General features: G+C 59.5%; 2 protein-coding genes across 13 annotated transcripts in view; one reads left to right on the top strand and one right to left on the bottom strand.

Moving 5' to 3' along the window:
- The window catches only part of PPIP5K1 (diphosphoinositol pentakisphosphate kinase 1), a 52,708-nt gene extending 44,528 nt beyond the window's left edge, over positions 1-8,180 (bottom strand). For 2 of the 11 annotated variants that reach the window (XM_080551651.1, XM_080551650.1), the window contains exons 1-4: positions 3,260-7,743; positions 2,764-2,938; positions 445-640; positions 266-356 (exon numbers count right to left, since the gene is read on the bottom strand). In XM_080551651.1, the coding sequence (XP_080407777.1) occupies positions 266-356; positions 445-640; positions 2,764-2,910 (434 nt within the window). In that variant the 5' untranslated portion in view covers positions 2,911-2,938; positions 3,260-7,743. Of the gene's footprint in view, positions 1-265; positions 357-444; positions 641-2,763; positions 2,939-3,259; positions 7,774-8,129 lie in introns of those variants that run through there. The other 9 variants (XM_080551655.1, XM_080551657.1, XM_080551652.1 and 6 more) reach the window with 8 other exon arrangements.
- Positions 8,181-8,617: 437 nt separating this feature from the next.
- CKMT1A (creatine kinase, mitochondrial 1A) lies at positions 8,618-18,987 on the top strand. 2 transcript variants are annotated; one of them, XM_080551716.1, is made up of 9 exons: positions 8,618-8,767; positions 14,923-15,121; positions 15,573-15,668; positions 15,801-16,022; positions 16,473-16,558; positions 17,601-17,724; positions 17,912-18,046; positions 18,361-18,486; positions 18,738-18,987. In XM_080551716.1, exons 2-9 carry the CDS (start codon positions 14,960-14,962, stop codon positions 18,852-18,854), a joined length of 1,068 nt encoding a protein of 355 aa, XP_080407842.1. In that variant the 5' UTR covers positions 8,618-8,767; positions 14,923-14,959; the 3' UTR covers positions 18,855-18,987. The 2 variants fall into 2 exon arrangements, with proteins under 2 accessions (XP_080407842.1, XP_080407841.1); XM_080551715.1 differs by lacking the exon at positions 8,618-8,767 and adding an exon at positions 8,996-9,315.
- The last annotated feature ends 1,598 nt before the right edge of the window (positions 18,988-20,585 follow it).

The following is a 20,585-nucleotide window of genomic DNA, read 5'->3' as shown; positions in this document are numbered from 1 at the left end:
TGAGACCACTTCCACATCCTACTTCATTTGGCCATTCCTTACAATGCATTTGAACCAGAAGACAAAACATGACAAGTCTCAATGGGTTTACCCCCAGATCTACTCCCCTTCGTGTTATGGGGAAACAACCCCTAAAAGCCTTGCTAAAGTACCCTTCCTTCCCATCTCATTTGCTTGTGGCCAGGAAGAAGCTTGCACAGCATGCTAAGGACAGAAAGTGGACAAAGGAAGAGGGAAGCGGCTTTACTGGATCACAGACACTTACCTGTCCTGGATATAATACTGCATACCAAGGTCATTAATCAAAAATGGCTTGCACAGCTTGGCATATGCAACTGCTTTATCCAGAGGGAATCCTGAAATACAGAAAACAAAACAAAAAGAATGAATGGAAGCTCCCTTGTCCAGATCTTAGGTAGGCTAAGGCCTGCTACAGACTTTTACCTTTGGAGTGGAAGGAGATTAGGCAGTCACAGGAAGGCCAGTTCTCCACTGGTTCATTCAGAATAACATCTTCCCCCATAATCACAACTGTGATATACTCAAACTTGCACAGACGCTCCAGAATTTGTGTCATGGGCTTTGACTTGGACTTTTTGGTCATGGCACAGATTCCAACCACAATCTGCCGTTCAGGTGGCTAAAGTGAAGACACAGACTGTTTTAGTTCAGGATCAGCTGCTTTACTGAATTTAAGCTGTAAGTGTGCAAATGCGGCAATACTGAACAAACACAAGATTTTCTTCCAACCCTAAGAACTCACAGCCCTTCCTAGACTCAGACCATACACAGTTCCAGCTCCCACTAGATTCCACTGGCGGATGTCATTAAGGAGCAGCCCAAAATGATTGTTTCTTTGCCGGGCAACATGTACCTCCTCCTTTTACAAGGTACTAATGCTATGGTAAGAGAAAAAAGTATCTGGCACCTGAATAAGCAGCAGGGACTGGAATCCTCCCTCGTATTCTCTGGCCCACAACTCACCAGGACAAGTTGCAGACTTAAGAGGACTTACAGAAGAGCTGCATATGCTTTATGGCAAAAGACTACAGCAGGAGCTCAGTCTGTTTTATCTGAGAGGAAATGAAGGGGAGATCACAACAGCAAGTAGTTGTGAGTAGAAGAGAAACAGTATTAAGGGCTCTTCCATATACTTGACAAAGGTATAGCAAGATCCAGTGGGACAAATTTAAGTCGAATAAGGCAAGATAGAAGGCCTGTATTCAAAAAATGTTGGTAACTGTAACAGAAGAACAGGATAAGGTCTGTGTTGGTCTTTCCATCACTGACGGTTTTTAATCAAAGACTGGATGTTTTCCTGATGAAGTAATTCTGGTCTAAGCAAGATCAAACTCAGTAAGGTCATTTGAAGTGATACACACAGGACAGGACTGTGGGTTACACGGCACATGCAAGTGTGGCTTCAAACTATAAGCTGAGACTTCAGAAGTTACCTGCACTGACTTGCAAAGCCAAGGGCTCAGGTTCCACAGCAAAAATAAAATGCCACAAACACTGGGCACTCCCATCACTGGGCCATCAATACTGTATCACTGTATCCTTCCTAAAGCTGAGTCCCCACGTGCTGCAGATGTATTTGGTATTTCAAGGCAATTTCTGTCAGGAATTTACTAGAGGGGCAGGCAGCAGAGGACTGTGCAACACCCTAAAGCATCTGCATGGGGGAAAAGCAACTTCTCATAACTTCAGAGGAGGAAATGTCACTTTTAACGTGCCCAAGGCACCTAAACTGTTTCTGTGGGATGGACTGGTGTTTTCCTCAGGAACAAAGTGAGGGACATTCCACTCCACTCTACAGTACTTTGCTCAGCCCATTCTGAATTAAAAACAAAAAACAAAAACAAAAAACACTAAAGCTATCACCAACTTAAACAAGTCCCAGCTGAATCACCAGAATGAAAGGATGGAAGGTCAAGAGTTCCTCTGCCTCATAGTAGTGCCCTCGCCCACGAGTCTTGCAGAGACAAGTTCAAGCTATTCACTGGTTTCTCTGCACTGCCTTTGGAAATCTACTTTCCCGTCCTTAAAGAGGAGGTCAGCATATGCTGCTGATGACCTTTCTTAACTGTGCTAGAGGATCTACCTGTGTTAGCCCCCCCGGGCTGCGCAGAGACAGGATAACAGCTGATAAAAGTTCTGCAAGGTCCCTACATACTGTACTAAGAATAAGTCAGAGCAGTTCACCACGTGAGCAGTCCATTCAGCCCACCAAAAGGCAAGATGATTTCAGTGGCATGAAGCTCCTCTGAACAGAAGCCCTGTACAGAGGCCGTTGTGGGGACTGAAAGGGTGGGCTGAATAGAGGCCAAAAGTAGTCAGGAGCTGGAGATCATTCTCCTTTCTGCAGCCTGTTCCTGGAGGCTACAGAAAAGAGCAAATGCTTCCTCCCCGCAGACGCTTCTCTGCCCTTATTCACGGTTCCTCCAGTTTTCCTCAAAAAGTTCCCTGGTAAAGCAAAAGGTTTACAGCAGTATCAGGGTTAAGTTGCTAGGATAAAGAAATCTGCTGTTGCAACTGGAAAAGACCTGCAAGTGAAAAGGCTAGAATTTACTGCAGCACGAGGCACCGAGTCTGGCAGCATGTCAGTGCAATGCATCTTTCACATGGCTGTGCCACACGGCCTGGTGCCATGTTCCCCACAGTCCTGACTGTCTGTGGCCTCAGCAGGAACCATGCAAAACCTGGCTGAAACCCAGGAATTCTGCACAGATGCTCCAACCCAGAATGCCAGGACCTCCTTACCGACTCCTCCTCTTCATCATCTTCAAAGAAATCGGTTTCATCCGTCTTCATGTTTGATTCCAGGAAGTCTGTCTCATCATCCCTGGAGCCGACGACAAACCTGGGAGTGGAGTTCTCTCCCTCACTGGAGGTCGTCAGGGACGACATGGCAGCTTCGGTGGCCGACCATCCCGCTCTGGAATCACAGTGCGCAAAAAGTGGTAAAGAAGGGCCTGAGCCAGGGCTGATGCCACTGGGAGCAGGTGAGGGTGGGCAGGGCAGGGACTGAGCTAGAGTGAACAAGTCCAGGGACCCGCTGCCCAGGACAAACAGGGAGAGCCAGGTGAGATGAAGAGAGTCTCTAGGCAGAGGTATGCAGGAAGAGACGCTCAGGGTGGGAGGGGATCCAGGACCCAGAACCATTTTAGAAAGGTAGCTCCATTGTGCAATGAGCCCTTTTGCAGCAGCTGGGAAAGGGACAGTGTCGCTGCTAGCGTTGAAATAATTTAAACCTTACAATGATGCATGCTCCAGGCCTCTCTTTAAATCATGGAATGGGACAGTAGACTTGCTCGCAGCCTTGTACACCCAAACTGGGACTCGGAAGTTAGGAGGAAACTTAGGAGAGTGACGGTGACTTTCCAATCACCAATTTTCATCCTTCTAGCTCAAGAAGACCTAAAGTAACAGAGAGAACAGTTTGAGAGACATACGAGTTTGCAGGGGAGAAGGGAAAAGGAAGGACTGACAACTCTTTGGCAGGTAAAGAGGACACAAAAGAAGCAGCGGCTTGCAGGTCAGGACTTCTAAGTTTTGCAAGCTTGGCTCTGATTTACTCTTTGACCATGGAGTCTGGTTATCCAGATACAAGCCGTTCTTTATAAACACTAGGAAATGAGCACATCTTGCACAATCGCCTACAGGAGCAGCACTGTCGGCCACACAAGCAACTGAGTTGAATGTACAGTATGCATGACCTGTACAGACCAAGGACACAAGTGTTCAGCTCTGTCCATAGCTGTGCACACATAAATGTCAAGTGGTTGCCCTTTACTTTGATTTCCCCACACAAATGGGGAAATGGTTTCCCCATGGTGAAAAGCTTTCCTCCCTCTATTCCAGCCAAAACCAGTACAGGAAGTGCAACCTCGAGAAGATGACTTTGTAAACGCCTCATGCTAGTATTTCCTACAAATGCACACTCTACCACTGCTTCTTGTACTCTCACGTGATCTCCATCCTTCCCCAGACTGACAGTTACTGCACTTCCTCTTTTGAGGCATGCCTGGCCTTAGAGCCAGCATATCACAGGAGAATGTACCACCACATACAACTGGATTCCCAGTCCTCCCTGACAGCTCTTCACAAAACAGAGGAAATGCACCCAAATGCCACCTGCCTGCTGCCAGCACAGTTTCATGGTAGGTGCAAATCCCCTCACCAAGAACAAAGGAGGGAAACTGACTTCATCCACTCGAGCAGGGCGGGAACAGGCAAAAGAAACAAATATACAGCGGGCAATCCAGCTGCCTCTGAAATCTCCAGGGAAATATGGATAAAACTAAGGTATGCCTCCATGCAGAAAGGCTGCACACTCCCAGAAAGGACAGGAGAGGTAAGAGCTGAGCACTCACGGAAAGCACTGGAGCAGAAGCGCGCTGGACAAGTGCCCAAAGCCACGCCACGAGGCGCAGGCTTGACAGCAAGACTGTCAATTCGCACACCAGATCTGCCTGGGGAGCCCAGGCCAGCAAGAAGACACACCAAGCCCAGCTCACACCGGTGCACAAAGGCCAGTGCTGCCTGCTCCTACGTGCCGCTTGAGGCACAGTGCACACCCAACACATGAGCATCCAGATTAGCGAGAGTTAAAGCTTTAATCCACCGCCCATGCTCTCAGCTGGCGGTAGCAATAGTACTGGCAGACCAGGCTACACAGGCGTTTCTACTGTGTGCGCCGTATAATCCTGCTACTTCCACACAAGGACAAGAGGAGGATTCCCAACATACTCAGGAACCGTTTCTGTTCCTTGGCCCCGCTGCCTCTGCATGCCAGCACAGAGTAAGACCTTAGCAAGTTCACTATCAGCTTGGTGGCTGATGACTTAACGAAGTAAACCACGCAAGAAGAGGAGGAGGACCGTCTTCACCAATCGCATACTCTCCCCTCCCTCCTGGAAAAAATAGATCAAGCAGCAGGAAAACCTTTGGCCTAAGAACTAAGAAAGCAACAGGTTCTCTACATTCCTGCTTCTATCCCAGAAAAAAAAAAAAAAAAGCAACTTCTGCTTTGCTCTGCAACTATTTCTGGAGGCTATGACATGCCATACTAAAAACGAGTGAAAACCCAGAGCCTCAGTGAAGCCAAAGGCCACTGATACATCCAGCATGCCCTTGGTGTTAATGGGATAAACCTCGTTATCTCAGGTTGTTTCTGGTGAGAGGAAAGGGACAGGGTATAAGCAAAACCTTTTCCAAGTTTCTGTTTAAAGCATATCCCTTCTCTGACTGGCTTTCTACCAACCACGGCTACAGTCACTTGATGAAACAGTTACAGGCATAACTCAGGTATGCAAAATTCGGACAGACTGCTGCTGTTAAAGGCAAACAGGCAAGAGAAGTACCATTCTAGTGTAACAGACAGATTACATGAGGATTTGCCACCATGCCTGAATCAGCTCTAGAGCTGGGATATCAAAGAGTTTATATGACAGGAGGAGAGCAACATCTGTTACAGAAACAGTACTAGCAAGGTTCCTGTACGGTGCTCAGCCTACATCCTCCCTGCTGCTTTTTTTCTTCAAACCTAGAGCTGTGAGAGACCCTGGCAGTACGGGATGTTTGCTTCTCACACAGGTGTCCTGATGGTTCTACATCATTCTCACTGCTCCCTGGGCTAACTGCTCCTACAGCCCATAGGTTCAGACCAGTTTCCACTTGCTAAGAGTACTACAGGTCTCTCACCTTTCACAAATCACAGCAAGAAAATAAAGCATTAATGTTGCTGGCTGTACCGTCCAAGAGAATCAAAAGCCTTGACACGACAATGGCACACACACACAAGTTAAGCATGGTTCTTATTTTGAAATATTCATGCTTGCTCATCCCATCACAAATATATGAGGAAGTACGTACCAGCCACTCCAGCTAAAGACATCCTTGCACTCTCCTCCAAGGACAGCTATGGTCTGCTACACAGTCATACCAAAGGTTAATGTAATCACCTAACGGCAAGCAGAAACTGCTGACACACAACCCGGAACTGAGATTTAAACTTTGCCTCTGAGTGTTCTGGGACCAATTCAGCTCTCTGGACTACCTTGCATTAGCGATAAGAAATGAGACGTAAGTTGTTTCCAGGTTCTCCAGCAGATGAATCTGGTGGTGTTCTGATAAGGATGTTCACAGCATGGAGAGATTTATTCTTTGCGCCCAACTTCTGAAGTACCAGAAATTTAAGTGCAGAAAGGATGATCATATCTTGCATTAACTTCACACCCAGCATGGCATTAACAAGTGAAAACTATGTGGGAGGGGTGTTGTTTTTGATCGATTAGTTTGTTTTTTTGTTTGTTTTTAAAACAAAGCCTGTTATAGTTGCAGAAGCACTACTTGACAGCACAGTCTCTACAGCGGAGAGCTGAAGGACAAGGACCGCCGTGGTTCTGGCATGCGGTGACCAATGAAAACCAGTCACATCGCCAGTGGCAGCAGCCACAGGTGGCTGGGAGAGGCTTCTGCACCCCAGGGAGCCTGGGGGAAGCAGCAGAGCGGAGGTCAAAGGAGTGCAGGATACCACTGCATGCAAACAGGCTGTGAGGATAAATGAGTTTACAGAACCCCATCCTGACTCAGGCAAGGTCAAGTACCCGACATATGACTACCTTTAAGAATACACATAGCTGACACTTTAAAATACTTACGATCATCAGTACTTTAAAAAAAAAACAAAACTTATGCCTTGACCCTGAATGTATGATCAGTGAAGTAACTGTACCAAAGGGGTCATTTCCATGGTCACAAGGACTATTTGTATTAAGGTTAATTACATACTTACACACAAAAGGTGAAAGCTGTACTCTTATCAAAAATCAAGTCACAAACTCTTAATTGCCTCAGAAAAAAAACCACACGCCTATTTCAGAGTTAATAATTAAAAGCTATTTGGACTTGGTGTATTAAAGAACATTTTCCATGTTTTATTAACAAAGAAGTTCAACGTCTTCAAAATCAGGCAGCTGAAGTCATGCTTCTAAATATACTGTTCTGCCTGTTTGAACAGCACTGTCAGTAACTGCAAATCTATCAACAACTTCAAACCCAGAGAGGGTGCAGCAATGGTTAAAACACGTTTCCTGACTAGGAGCTCCTTCTTCTACACAATGCCTCTGCTTGCGAATCCAGCAAAAACCTGGTGACTTACATCCTCTACGTTTGAGCAGCTGTTATATTGTTCACATAGCAAATGCAGGAGTAAGATCCACTCTTGACTTATGAAATTATTTTATGTGTTTTTTTTTTAAGAGATTTATAAGATTGTTAAGCGTGAAGCTTTACAGCATCAGAATTTCTGAGCCTGTAATTGTTAATACAGATTTATTAGCAATTTTAAACATAAAATATTATTTCCTTTTTTTTTGATAAGAAAGATCATAAACAAGTTTAGAGACGTTTGAACTTTTAAAACGTCGTTTGTTATGTTCGTTAGCCTCGGTTTGTTAGCGTACAACCTGTGGATACGTTAGCACTTAACGCTCATTTTTCCCCAGCCCGGGCTGCAGGCGGGCCGGTAACCGCTCCGGGGGCAGCCGCTCGCACGCCTTACCCTGCCCTCGCACGCCGAACGCGAGGCCCGGCCGCCGCTCCCCCGAAGGCCCCGGCGGAGCCGAGGCTGCCCCGCAGCACGGCGGGGGAACGCCGGGGCCGGGGCCTCGCGCGCGGCGCGGCGGCAGCGCCTGGCCACGAGGCCGGGCTCCGGAGCCCCGCCGCGGAGCCACGGCAAAGCCACGGCAAAGCCGCGCCGGCCCCGCCGCTCCGCCGCCGGAGGGACGCTCGGAGCCAGCGCCCGGCCCGCCGCGGCACGGCCCGCCCGCAGCGCCGGGGGCGAGGCCCGGCCCGCTCCGCCCGCTCCCCCCCCGCAGGGCCGCGCCGAGCTCGGCCGCCGAAGGGCGAAGGGGAGGCCGCGGGGGGGGCCGGGGCGCCCCGCGCCGAGCGGCGGCCGCCGACACCTACCCGCAGCCCCCCGGCGCCCGGCGCCGCCCGGCAGCGGCGCCCCCGCCGCGCCCCGTCCCGCCCGGCGCAGCCCGCGGCGGGGCCGCTCCGCCGGCGGCGGCGGGGGGCGGCGGCAGGGGGCGCCCCGCCGGGCGCCGCCATTTCCCTCCGCTCACCTGCGGCCTCCGGGCGCACCCTGCGCGGCCGGCGCGGCCGGCGGCCAATCGCGGCCTGCTGACGGCCGCCGCCGGCCAATCGGCGCGGGGGGGCGGGGCCGGCCGGCCGCGGGCGGGCGCGGCGCAGCGGCCCCTGGCGGCGACGGGCGGCGCTGCGAGGCCGCGCGAGCCGCGCGCGCGCGGGCGGCGCCGCCGGGCCCCGCGTTACCGCGGCAACCGCGCCGCGCGGCCCGGCGGGCGCCCGCGTCCCGCGGAGCCGGGCCAGCTCCGTGAGCCCTGCGCCGCGAGGCGGGGCGGGCCCGCAGCGGGCGGGCGGCGCGACCCGGGCACGGCCCGCGGCGCTGCCGTCCCGCGGCGTTCGCGGCGGCGGAGCGCGGGGCGGCCCGAGGCCCGCGCTCCGCGCCCCGGCGCTGCCGCGGCCGCCGGGAGCACGGCGCTCGCGGCCGGCTGCCCCGGCCCGGCCGGACACGGCGTGCGAGGGCAGCGGGGGGGATGCCCGGCCGCGGGCAGCGGCGCGGGGCGCCACGGTGACAGCAGCCCGCCCGCCCCGGCACGCATCCCGGGCCGCCTCCCGTCCCGACACCGGGCCGTCGGGGCGCCTCGTCCCGGCATCCGCGCCCCGCCGCCGCCGGCTCCAGGTGCGCGGACTTTGCCCTGGCCGCACCCTCGCAGTCGCGGGCTTCGCCCCGCTGCGCCGTGCCCGCCTGCGGCGGCGGGTGCGGGGCGAGGGGCGCGGGGCGAGGGGCGCGGGGCGAGGGGCGCGGGGCGAGGGGCGCGGGGCGAGGGGCCCGGGGCGGGTCGGGCGCGCGGCCCCGCCGGCGCTGTCCGGCGCGCGGTGCTGAAGGCGGCGGCGGCGGCCCCGGGGCGGGGCGGGGCGGCCCGAGCAGGTGGCGGTGCCGTCGCGGCCCCCCCCGTGCCGCCGGCTCCCCGCCCCCCGCGCACCCTCCCGCCGCCGCCGCCGCCGCCGCCGTTCCCATTCCCATCACGTCCGCCGCCCGGCCCCCGCCGCGCTCGCTCCGCCGCGCCGCCGCTCCGCGATGGCCAGCACCTTCGCCCGCGCGCTCTCCGCCCGCCGCTCCGCCGGCCTCCTGGCCATGGTGGGCGCCGGCTCCCTCGCCGCCGGCTTCCTGCTCGCCCGGGACGCGGTCAGCGCGGGCGACCGGCAGCGGCGGCGCTACCCGCCCAGGTACCGGGCGCGGGCGGCGGGGGCGCACGTGTGGGGGGGCCGGCGGCGGGCGGCGGGCGGGGGCCGGTCCCCGCGGCCACGGCACCGGGGAAGGGCGCGGGGCCGTGCCCCCCTCCCCGTCCCCAGCTCCCCGGGGGCCGCTCGCGTCCCGCGGCGGGGAGCGACCGGGATCGCGGGCAACCGAGCCCGGGGAGCCGGGCGGCGGCGGGGGGAACCGGGCGGCGCGGCGGCGGCGGGGGGCTCGCCCGTGTTGGCCGCCTCCGGCGGGAAGGAGCAGCTCCGCCTCGGGCGCCCGTCCCCGAGCCCAAGGGCACCGGGGCCGCCGGGCGCGGGAGGGGCGCGGGCCGCGGCGCTGGAACCTCCGCTTCGAGCTCGGCCTCCCCGGGCCGGCACCGGGCCGGCACCGGCACCACCGTCCCGGCCGGCCCGGGCTGCGCCTCGCGCGGGCGGGTCGGCAACCGGGAGCAGCCGCTGCCGCGGCGGGCCCGGGGGCGGGCGGAGCTGGACGGGGCTGGGCAGCGGAGGGGGCCGGGGGCCGGGGCAGAGCTGGGACCGGCGGAGGCGGTGAGTCCGTCCGGCGGGGACAGCGTTGCAGAGATGTCAAGCAAAGAAATGCCCCGAGCTTGGCCCGGTTGTCGCAGGAGCCAGTGGAGGCTTGCCAGTATCCTGGTGGGAACAGGACGGAGCAAAAGGAAGGCTGCATTTTCTCTCGTCCTGGCAAAATACCCTGGAGCTCTGTCCGTGAGGGCCTGTGCTGGAGCAGAGGCTCCCTGGCTGCCCCGCGGCTGGCTGTGGCTCCTAGCCTTTCACCACTGGGCTGTACTGGTGCCTGACGTTGGGCCAAGGACTTCTCCAGGGCGTTAAAAAAAGGTTCCCTGACGGTCCTCGCTCTCCCATCTCATGGCAGATTCTAAAGGGAGAACTGGAAGGGCCCACAGGTCCCGCTAAGGCTGAGCAGTTCATCCTGTCCTCCCAGGCAGAGCTGTGCTGGAAGATGTGGGGTGAAGATGAGCCCTGAGGTGTGTGATCGGGACCAGGCAAGTGCCTGGAAGGTGGGCGCAGGGCTGAGCTGGGCCAGGCGGGCGCGTGCTGCCTGGTCTGGCTAAGGGGTGCTTTTGGGGTAATGCTGGCTCTGTGTGCGGGAGCTGCTGGCCCTATTTCCACAACCTGTGCTTGATGCTTTAAGCCAGATAAGTGTCAGAGCTGTGGAGCAGTGCTAAGGTTCAAGCTCCAGCACAGAAGTTTCCGTGTCAACCCCCCCCCCCCTTCAAACTGCTCTCTGCCAAGGGGGACCAGGCACGTGGCCGCCACCAGCCCTGTCCATGCGGAGGCATTACCTACTGCTCCACTCACCACCGTTTGCCTTAGCAATGAGGAAGAGGAGGTCTCAAGGCCAGCAGAGGGGTGGCAGCTCCCTCCTGGCCCCCACGCTGCCTGGCCCCGAGGAGTATGGGGAGAAAAGCACAAGACGGGGGGGAAGAGGGCAGAGCTGCTTGTGCCTCACGGGGACAGGGCAGGGCAGGGGAGAGGGATGCTGTGGCTGCCAGCAGGCCCTTCCCCTTGCGCTGGCAGCCTGCCACAGGTCAGATGCAGGTTGGGAAAGCGAGGAGAGGTGTCCCCCCCATCCTGATGCCAGCAGGGACTGTGTGCAGAGGGAGAAGAGCGGGGAAGGAGGCGGCGTGTCGCTGCTCCAAACACATGCGGCTGCTGTGATGCCTGCACCAAACACCGTGTTGTCAGCGAGCGGTGCTGCTCTGCATTGCAGGCTGAGAGCTCTGCTCGTGCAGAAAGCTGTGCTGAGAGCCAGCTCTGGTGCTCAGACGTGCTGGGTCGGGCCATGGAAACGGGATGGAAATGGAACGAGTTCAGGGACTGATGAAGATTGGATGTTACTGTTTATTCATCTCCTGAGAGGACTGTGCTTTCAAGCTTTCTGAATGACTGAAGGTCTTCACTGAGTGAGGATGGAGAGGAAAATCCACTGGGACCTGTGACACCCATCTGGTGTGGGAGAGGCAGGCACTCTGCCTGTGTTCTGGCCCCACAGAGGTGTGCTGGCATCTGCAGGCAGCTGGCCTGTACCCCGCTGAACCTGAACACAGAAGTGTCCCCTTGCACACTCGAAACACCTGCTGGGTGGGGGGCAAGCTGGCAGTGCTGTGAAGGTGTTGCTGTGGCAGGACCAGTGGGCTGGGGGAAAACAGCAGGTCAGAGTTAATGCTGAAAACAAAGACGGGGCTGGCAGGAAGAGACAGGCACCATCTGTGGGAAACAGAGGCTGAGATGAGTCTGGGGGAAGGGATGAAATCCAGGGCAGGGGATCTGTCAGGGAAACACTGAGATGAGCTTCCCGGGAGGGTGCATTTGGCTTTTGTGATGATGCTGACACTGGACAGAGCCCCAGGGTGAGCCACAGCACCCTGCTCTGCAGGGCAAGTCATCCCATCTGGGGACTTGCCCCCTCTAGGTTTTAAGTCAAACAATGAGAGGCATTGGCAACAGCCTTCAGAGATCTCTGCATCACACAATGGTCGAATGGTTGTCAGAGGTACATATGACCACACTCTGGGGGCACGGACGCCCCCGTCAGCTTTCTGACACCTTGGCGTGGAGGTGCCCGCCGCCAGGCAGGGTCCCGCAGCAGCCACGTTTGAGCAGTCACGCGGAGAATCCCAGCCCCTACCCCCCCTCCCTGCGTGAGCAAGCCGCATGCTCCGCTGCCTGCCGCAGCCTCGCCGGCACCAGCTCCTCCCGCAGGGTCCGCGGTGCTCGCCCCGCACAGCCCCACGCCTCGATGGAGGCCCCGCGCAGCAGGGGTGGCCTCAGCGGGGTGTCCGCGGAGTGCACCTGCAGAAGCAGCAGCCGGTGACGCCAGGAAGGGTGCCGGAGGCTGCAGGATTAGCCACAGTCACGGGGAGACGCACAGGCTGCCGCTCCAGGAGAGTGGGTGGGCTAATACTGCCTGTTGAGCACTTTGCAGGTCTCCTGGGTGAAGCACCCCTCATGCAAGGGCAGAGAGGACGGTCACTGCAGGCAGCCCTGTCCCAACGGCGTGGCAGCACCGCAGTGCTGAGCTGGCTCTCACAGCAGCACGGCCAGTAGCGAAGTGCCCGCTCCCAGCCGCGTTGTACTGGCAGGCATCCATCTCCTGCTGGAAGAGCTCCCAGCCTTTGTGCCCAGGGAGCCTGACAGGAATGCACCTCGTAGCTCAGCATCGGGGCACTGGCAAAGAAAAGCCAGCTCTGAAGGGGCCGTTGCTTTAATACCGTTTCTGGGGAGCAGAACCAAAGGGCAAGGGAACCCCAGGAAGGCCAAGTGCCTTGTCACCTTCCTGCTTGTGGCAGAGGAAACCTGGACACCCAGCAGAGCAGAGCGCCTGCTCCCCTTGTCCTCCCCACGCAGCCCCGGGAAGCAGCCCAGGCAGGTGGCAGAGCAGTGCCCTGTGCAGCTCTGCTCTAGCTTTTTTGGAAGTGCTTGTGAGCACAGCACTAAGAGCACTAAGCATGTAACACCTTCATCCCCTGCATTGCCCTGCTTATCCTGGCACCATCCAGCTTAGTTGGGGTTCTCTGGAAAGGCTGAAAAGAGATTGCCCAGATTTGCTGGCTGTGATTCAGGGCTGTTCTGGAGAAGGGTGTGTTTGGGCCAGGAACTAAATCAGCACTGCAGCAGGCACAGATCCTGGGGCAGGGTCTTAGGTTTTAGTCTCTGAACTCTGCAGTGGAGGTACAGACTGACCACAGCAGTCGGTGAGCTTAAAACTACAGCATTCTGTTTTCTGCAAGCAAGCTTGCTCCCCTTAGCAACCTTTTCTGGCTCTCTGGACGTAGTCCACTGACACCAGGAAAGCAGAGTGAGCTTCAGTCCTAGCATGCCAGGCAGTGCTGGGGGTAGGGAAGGGACGTGTCCAAGTGTCCCATTCTGATCAGTGTTTTTTATGAGGATGTCTCTCCCCAGGGAGACATGGATCCATAGCCAGCTGATGGCAGGGGCAGGAGCAACAAGGGAGGCTGGGGCAGGATGCGTCCCATATACAACAAGCCGTCCTTTGAGCTGAAGCATCTCAACATGGCAGAGAACTGTGCGTGGGCTGGGGGAGCAGCCTTCAGCCGGACAGGCCTGCGGCCCGTTCCTGCCTGGCGCAAACGCCTCCTTGCACGAGGCCAGGCTGGAACTGCCAGTGCTTCCCCACACAGAGTGGCAATGAGAGCCCGACCTCCCTTTCTTTCTGCAAACTCCGGAAGCCACAAGCAGCAGCCAAGGCGTAGGCGTGGGGCCAATGTGCGTTCCCCGACCTGCAGACGCAGGGGTGGGGGCAGCGGCGGTGCTGACAAGCACAAAGCCCAGCTAAAGTGGGAAGGAGGTCAGGAGACGGCCTCCCACTAAGCTGATTAGAGGGAAGCATTCCCCTAATACAATAAACTGCTCCAGACTGGTGCAGTTCCCACCAGCTGCAGATCGGGGTCAGCCGATTTCCTGCCCCACGGTGCCTGAGCTGCGTGGGGTCAGGGCCCAGGGGACAGCACCGAGTGCGGGCAGACGTGGGACAGGGCCCCCAAGGGTTCCGTGCCCCGCTGCCCCGCTGCCTGCATGGGACGGGCTCGTGCCCCTGGGCAGACCCTGGTGCTGGGAGCAGCTGCCCCTCTGCAGGAGAAGGCGAGCAAGAGCCCCCATGGCCTGGCCAGCCAGCCCCTCCACACCCGGACCCTGCGCAGGGCTGTGGCTGACGTGGCAGCCCAGAGCCCAGGAGCCCTGGTACGCAGCTGATAAGGAGCCGCACCCTAACAACCGGCCCAGGTTTGCTCGTGGACTCTTGTCCTTGTGGCAATATCAGCAGTCAGCTTGGGCTGTTCTCTGCCCTTGCTGTGTGATGCCAGCGGCTGCCTTCCTGGGCAGGCAGCGTGGCTTTCCCAGCCCCCCAGAGCTCCCCTGCACATGCCTGCCCTGAGGGTCTCCGTGGGGCAGGAGCGCTGGGTCCCGGTGGCAATTTAGCAACGGATGGACAGCTCCGCACTGCCACGCTGCTCTCACTCCCACTCCTCAGAGGGAAACAGGGAGAAAATACAATGAAAAAAAGCTCGTGGGTTGAGATAAGGAGCAGTTTAATGAAAGGGAAAAAAAAAAGTCACGCAGAAGCAGTAGGAGAAAAAAAATTCCCTACTTCCCATCAGCAGGCAACATTCAGACATTTGTTGGGAAGCGGGGCCTCAGTGCATGTGGTTGCTTGGGCAGACAGACACTTTCATAACGAGACTCCCCCCTCCCCCCTTTCTCCTTGTTTCCCTCCAGCTTTTGTCACTGAACAGACTGTCATACAATAAGGAATATCCCTTCGGTCGGTTTAGGTCAGCTGCCCTGGCATTGTCCCCTCCCCACCTCTTGCCCACCCCCTGGCTACTGGCCTTTGGAAGGGGTTGGAGACAGCTGTGATGCTGTGCCAGCACTGCTCAGCAGTATCCAAAACGTTGGTGTGATAGCAATAGTGTTCTAGCTACAAGTGCAGAGCACGGTAACACGTGGGCTGCTGTGGGGAAAGTGATCTCCGTCCCAGCCAGACCCAGTGCAGATCCCCTGGCCCCAAAGGCTCATTGCTCTCTTGCCCTGCAGTGCCGAGTACCCTGACCTGCGGAAACACAACAACTGCATGGCCAGCAACCTGACGCCAGCCATCTACACCAGGCTCTGTGACAAAGCAACCCCCAATGGCTGGACCTTAGACCAGTGCATCCAGACAGGTGTGGACAATCCTGGCCACCCCTTCATCAAGACTGTGGGCATGGTAGCTGGTGATGAAGAAACATATGAGGTGAGTGATGGCCAAAGCCCTGCTGTGCTCCAGGCTCTCTAGGGTGGCTGCAGCAGCCGTGGCAGTCCCGGTACCTGCGGGACATGGCGTAGCTCTGGCCCGATGTGTGCTGTCTCTTGCTGGCCTGGACCCAATCCCTGGGATCCAGCAGCCTGAAGTATTATCGCTCACCTCCTTCTACTCAGCCCAGGCAGCTGGAGCATGTCCCCATGGGGACACAGGGCTCCTGCAGAGCAGCTGTTCCTGAAGCCCTGCAACCTCCTCCTCCTTGCCCCTGAGCCCTACTTGTCTGGGCAGTGTCTGCCCTGTGGGTTGCCATTGTGCTGCGGGATGTGAGGTGACCCCAGCCACCCTCTGTGGTCCCCTGTGCTGCCATGTCCCCGGTGCTGGTGGCAGGGGCTCTGTGGGACGCTGGATCTGAAGAGCTGCATGCCGTCCCATGTCCTTCCAGGTGTTTGCCGAGCTGTTTGACCCTGTGATCCAGGAGCGACACAACGGGTACAACCCACGCACCATGAAGCATGTCACGGACCTGGACGCCTCCAAGGTGGGCGAGATGGGCGGCAGTGCCACATAGCCCTGGCTGGGAGCAGGGTCCCCTTCCTGAGCCTTGGTGGACAGGGCGATGCTCAGCACCAGCACCACCCCACCAACACCCCACGGCACCTGTCTGTTCCAGATTAAGTTTGGCCAGTTCGATGAGCGCTATGTGCTCTCATCCCGGGTCCGGACGGGGCGCAGCATCCGTGGGCTGAGCCTGCCACCAGCCTGTACCCGTGCCGAGCGGCGGGAGGTGGAGAAGGTGGCCGTGGAGGCACTGAACGGCCTCTCTGGAGACCTGGCAGGCCGGTACTACCGCCTCAGCGAGATGACGGAGAAGGAGCAACAGCAACTCATTGATGTGAGTTGGCACACTGCCTGGCCAGCCCTGGGGCAGGACCCCATCCCAGGCATCACCTCCCCAGGAGGCCATGGCCCCCTTCCCCAGCCCCACGGTCCTGTGGGACCAGGGCTCCCTGCCCCAGTGGTGCAGAGGCTGCTTATGGCGCTTCTCAGCCCTCCTGGGGGAGGACGGAGCTGGCTGAACACGGCCCCAGCAACCCATGTGCCCCTCCGGCTCCTGCCCCGTGCCCCTGTGTATGCCCAGGGGAAGGCAAGATCACCAGCAGCCTCTGCCCACCCAGTCAGGAAGCAGGGAGTCCTGACCGCAGCTGGGACAGCAAGCGAGCTCACCCCACCAGGGACAGCTGCAGTGCATCGCCTGCATGGCACACTGGGACCAGAGAGATGGGGTGCCACAGCTTCGGCTGTGCAGCCCCAGGGGGCATTTTGACTCTCTGCCTCCTTCCAGGACCACTTCCTCTTCGACAAGCCGGTGTCCCCCCTCCTGACAGCGGCAGGAATGGCCCGGGACTGGCCCGACGCCCGAGGGATCTGGTGAGGATCTTCCCAGCCCTGAGCAGCCAGCAGGGCAGACAGGCAGGGGGACGCTGCTGCTCTGTCCAGCTGCCCCAGCCACACCGCCCATGCTCCCCTCACTCCCTGCACTGCAGACCCCAGGCTGCCATCGCCCCAGCTCCGTGGTGGCGGCAGCTGGGCCCTCCCTGCTCACACCCAACCTGGGGTCCCCTTGCAGGGTTCAGCCCCTTGAGCTGTGCAGCAGTCAGTGGGTGTCTGCTCCTCACACAAACCGCAGCATCTCGCTAAGCGGTGGGCAGCTCAGGAGCCGGCCATTTCAGGCCCCTGCTGTCAACTCTGACCGCTCTTTCCAGCCTACAGCCTCCCATTCTCTGGGCTGCCAAAAACCTGTAACTGCCTTCTGCTCCCCAGGCAACCCCCAGTGCTCCTTCCTGCTCTCTGCACACTCTACCTGCCCCCAGATGTATCTTGCTACAATTGCTTGTTACCGCTCGCTCCCAGCATCTCTGCACACCCACACAGCATCCCACGCACCCGCGGAGCAACAGCCGGCACATGCGCTTGCCCACACCGCCCTGGCAGGCACAGCGCTTTTATAGCAGCCTCAGGGAAAACAACTCCATGTCACAAACGGCTCCAGCCGCCCCAAACCCCAGCGCTCCAGAGTGCACCTCACACCTCGCAGCCCCTCCTGCTATCTGTGTGGTGCAGGAGCCGTGTCCCTGCCCCAGGGTCAGGAAGGGCTGGCACCACGCTGCTCCTCCCCAGCAGCGCTTGCCCGTGCCCAAGGCACCAGAGCCAGCATTTGTCACCCACAGCAGTGCGTGTGGATGAACGCTGGCCCATCTTTGGGAGCATCTCCTGGCTGTCTGCCTCACTGCCGTGCTGTGCTCTGGCAACATGCTCAGCTGCGAGAGCTTGGATCCAGGGGCAGCATGGGCACCGGGGCTGGGGGGGGGGGGTGGTGGAAGCAGGGCACTGCTGGGGCTGGCACAGGCAGCTGTGCGTGCACGGGGGCTCTGCTGGCTGCCAGCACCGCCAAATGCTGCCCTGTCCCTAGGCACAACAACGAGAAGACCTTCCTGATCTGGATCAATGAGGAGGACCACACACGCATCATCTCCATGGAGAAGGGTGGCAACATGAAGCGCGTCTTTGAGCGGTTCTGCCGGGGCCTGAAGGAGGTGAGCACCCACCGGCCGTTGCCGTGCCAGACCCACAGACAGGTGGACAGGGGCACGCAAGGCCATTGCAGGGTTTGTGTCCTGTACTGTCCCAGGGCTGGGCAGCACCCAAGTGGCAGGAGTGCCTTGCTGAGGGCAGTGCATTGTGCAGTTGGAGGCTGAATTGCTTTTTGCACTTCTAACCCAGGTGGAGCGGCTAATCCAGGAGCGAGGCTGGGAGTTCATGTGGAATGAGAGGCTGGGATACATCCTTACCTGCCCCTCCAACCTGGGCACCGGGCTGCGAGCAGGCGTCCACATCAAGCTGCCGCTGCTCAGCAAGGTAGTTACCACGGCTCGTTTTGTGGGGAGCGAGCCCAGGGCTGTGGCAAGCCTCAGCTGCCAGCACAGGGAGCCCAGCCTCGTGGGGAGGCGCAGGACTGCATGGGACCAGCCCTGGACCTCATTCAGGCTCACCAGTGCAGTGAAGCATACAAGGGGCCGGACCCGCGTGTTGAGCTGGGTCTGCTCAGGGCAGGGCCCACAGACGGGGCTGTGCAAGGTGTGGGAGGGCTGCCCTGGGGAGCAGTCGGCTGCAGTGGCCTGGCTGCCTTGCTGATGGTTGCACTGAGCACTGACGTGTTCTCTGGGCACTAGGACAACCGCTTCCCCAAGATCCTGGAGAACCTCCGGCTACAGAAGCGTGGGACAGGTGGTGTAGACACCGCAGCTACTGGCAATGTCTTCGACATCTCCAACCTGGACCGGCTGGGGAAGTCAGAGGTGGGTGCTGGACAGAGATGCTTTTGCAGCAGGTGGTTTGGAACATGTGTGCACAACAGGCCCTCAGCTCTGGGTCTGTGTGCTGGGGCTGGCACATGAGGTCTGCGGGCTGTACCACTCTCCTAGAGGTGGCAGCATGTGCCCTTCATGCAGCGCGGTGGCCGGGACCCTTGCTGGCATGGCTCAGCAGAGGCCTGGCTGGGGCCAGGACAGCCCCTGAGTCAGGATGTGTGTGTGTGCCCCCGGTGCAGGTGGAGCTGGTGCAGCTGGTGATAGATGGCGTGAACTACCTGATCGACTGTGAGCGGCGCCTGGAGAAGGGGCAGGACATCCGCATCCCCTCCCCGGTCCCGCAGTTCCGGCACTGAGCTGGACCACGGCAGCGCCAGCCCTGCAGGACCCAGCTTCCCGCTGTAGCTTACGCCATCGCTGTGCCCAGCATGTCGCTGCGTTGTTACCCACGACGCGCCAGGCCCGACCCCATAAATGTGCGCTGCTGTAGCTATGTCTCAGTCTGCTCCTTACTCGAGCCCCACAGCACACCCAGCCCTGCCGACCGCCCCACCCAGCCTTGTGCCTGCAGAGAGGCACCTGGACAAATCTATGTTTCTTGCACCTGTCTTGAGCTTCCCTCAAGAAGCTTCACCTTCTTGAAGGAGCTTCACCTTCCTTGAGCTTTCCCTGTGCCACTGCTGCCCTAGGGAACAAGCCTGAGGGGCTTCTGGGGCTGCCCTGGTCTGGGGGCTGCGAGGGGCTGTATGTGGGACGGGAGCTGGGAGGCAGCAGGCTGCCAAGAACTGCTGGGACAGGATGAGCTGCAAAAAGCAACTCTTGTGTCACTGCAGGCAGAGCTGGGTTCCCATCGCCACTTTATTAGAGGGATGCTCACAGAAAGCTCTGGGGCAGGCAGAGGAGGAGAACCAAGGTGAAACCAGAGCGGAGCCCGGCTCTGTTTCTGCCTGCAGGAAAGAAAGTGCTTTCAGAGCAGAGCGTGTCAGTCCTGGCACTCCGTGGAAAGGGCTCACATCCCTGCTGCTGCTCTGAGCCCGTCACAGTGCTCGCACACACGCAGACCTGCACACATGCACGCGCACACGGCTCTGGGCAGAGAGCGGGCCGCGGCAGTCCCGGAGCTCGCCACCCGCGGGACCCCCGCGGCCTCCGGCGGGCTCTGCCCGGGGCCCGGCGCCTCCCCGTGCTGCCGCGCTCCGGCTCGTGGGACGACGGGGACGGCGCGCTGCGATAGCGGCCGGGCCCGGGACTTCGAGACGGCCGCGAGGTCTCGGGGCACGGAGCCGTTCCGTCCCGGGACAGCTCCTGCAGGGCAGGCAGGGCCGAGCTGTCCGGCTGGGTTGCAGCCTTGCCCGGAGGTCGCGGCCCCCGCGCGGATCTGTGCGTGGGACCGTGTCCGTGCCGGCCTCGTGTGCCGGCCTCGTGCCCCGTCCCCCGCCCCGCCCCGCCACCACGCACGTTCCCAGAGCTGCCCGCACACAAAGCCCCGCGCGTGGGGTCAGCCCGGCCCCTCACGCCCAGCACCAGGGGATGGGCTCCCACGCGGGACACGGGTCGAAGGTGCGGGACGGGTCCCGGGCACGGCCCCGTCTCGGCGCGGTCTGCGCTCACCCACCGGCGCCGGGGGCCCGCAGCAGCAGCAGCCCCAGCGCGACGCCGGGACGGGAAGCCGCCATCCCCGTGCCCCGCGGCAGCCTCCGCGCCGGGAGCCGGCGGGGGCGGGGGCTCGGCCGCGCCGTGCGGACGAGCCGGGAGACACGAAGCGGGGGCAGAAGCAGCCGCTGGAGATCACTCGATCCCTTCCTGCGACCCGACCGCTACCTGCGCCTGGGCGGGACGAGACCGGCCCGGGCTCACCTTGCACCGGGACTGTCGGGGCTGCCCCGAGCTGAGCGAAGGAGGGACCGGCGGGCGAGGCCTGGCTGCCGCAGGGCTGCCCGCGGTGCCCGGCTCCAGCCCGGCCACTCTCGCCCTCCGTGCAGCTCCCAGCCCTCCCCCCGACAGAGGCGGCCCCGGAGCCCCCTGAGACGGAGCCGTGCCGCAGCCCGCCCGGCCCCGGCCCGCTCACGCCGTTCCTGCCGTCGGGG

The sequence above is a fragment of the Anser brachyrhynchus genome (assembly GCF_964034855.1).
Source record: "Anser brachyrhynchus genome assembly, chromosome: 11".
NCBI lineage: Eukaryota > Metazoa > Chordata > Aves > Anseriformes > Anatidae > Anser > Anser brachyrhynchus.
Note: the sequence above shows the minus strand (reverse complement) of the source record. Positions and strands in the feature narration are given on the sequence as shown.

Bases quoted from the DNA above. Each gene is read 5' to 3' on its own strand.
- CKMT1A (XM_080551715.1), top strand. From the start codon at position 9,167: ATGGCCAGCACCTTCGCCCGCGCGCTCTCCGCCCGCCGCTCCGCCGGC. The intron at 15,669-15,800 runs GTGGGCGAGATG...TGTCTGTTCCAG, and splicing joins CGGACCTGGACGCCTCCAAG to ATTAAGTTTGGCCAGTTCGA. The intron at 18,047-18,360 runs GTAGTTACCACG...TCTGGGCACTAG, and splicing joins AGCTGCCGCTGCTCAGCAAG to GACAACCGCTTCCCCAAGAT.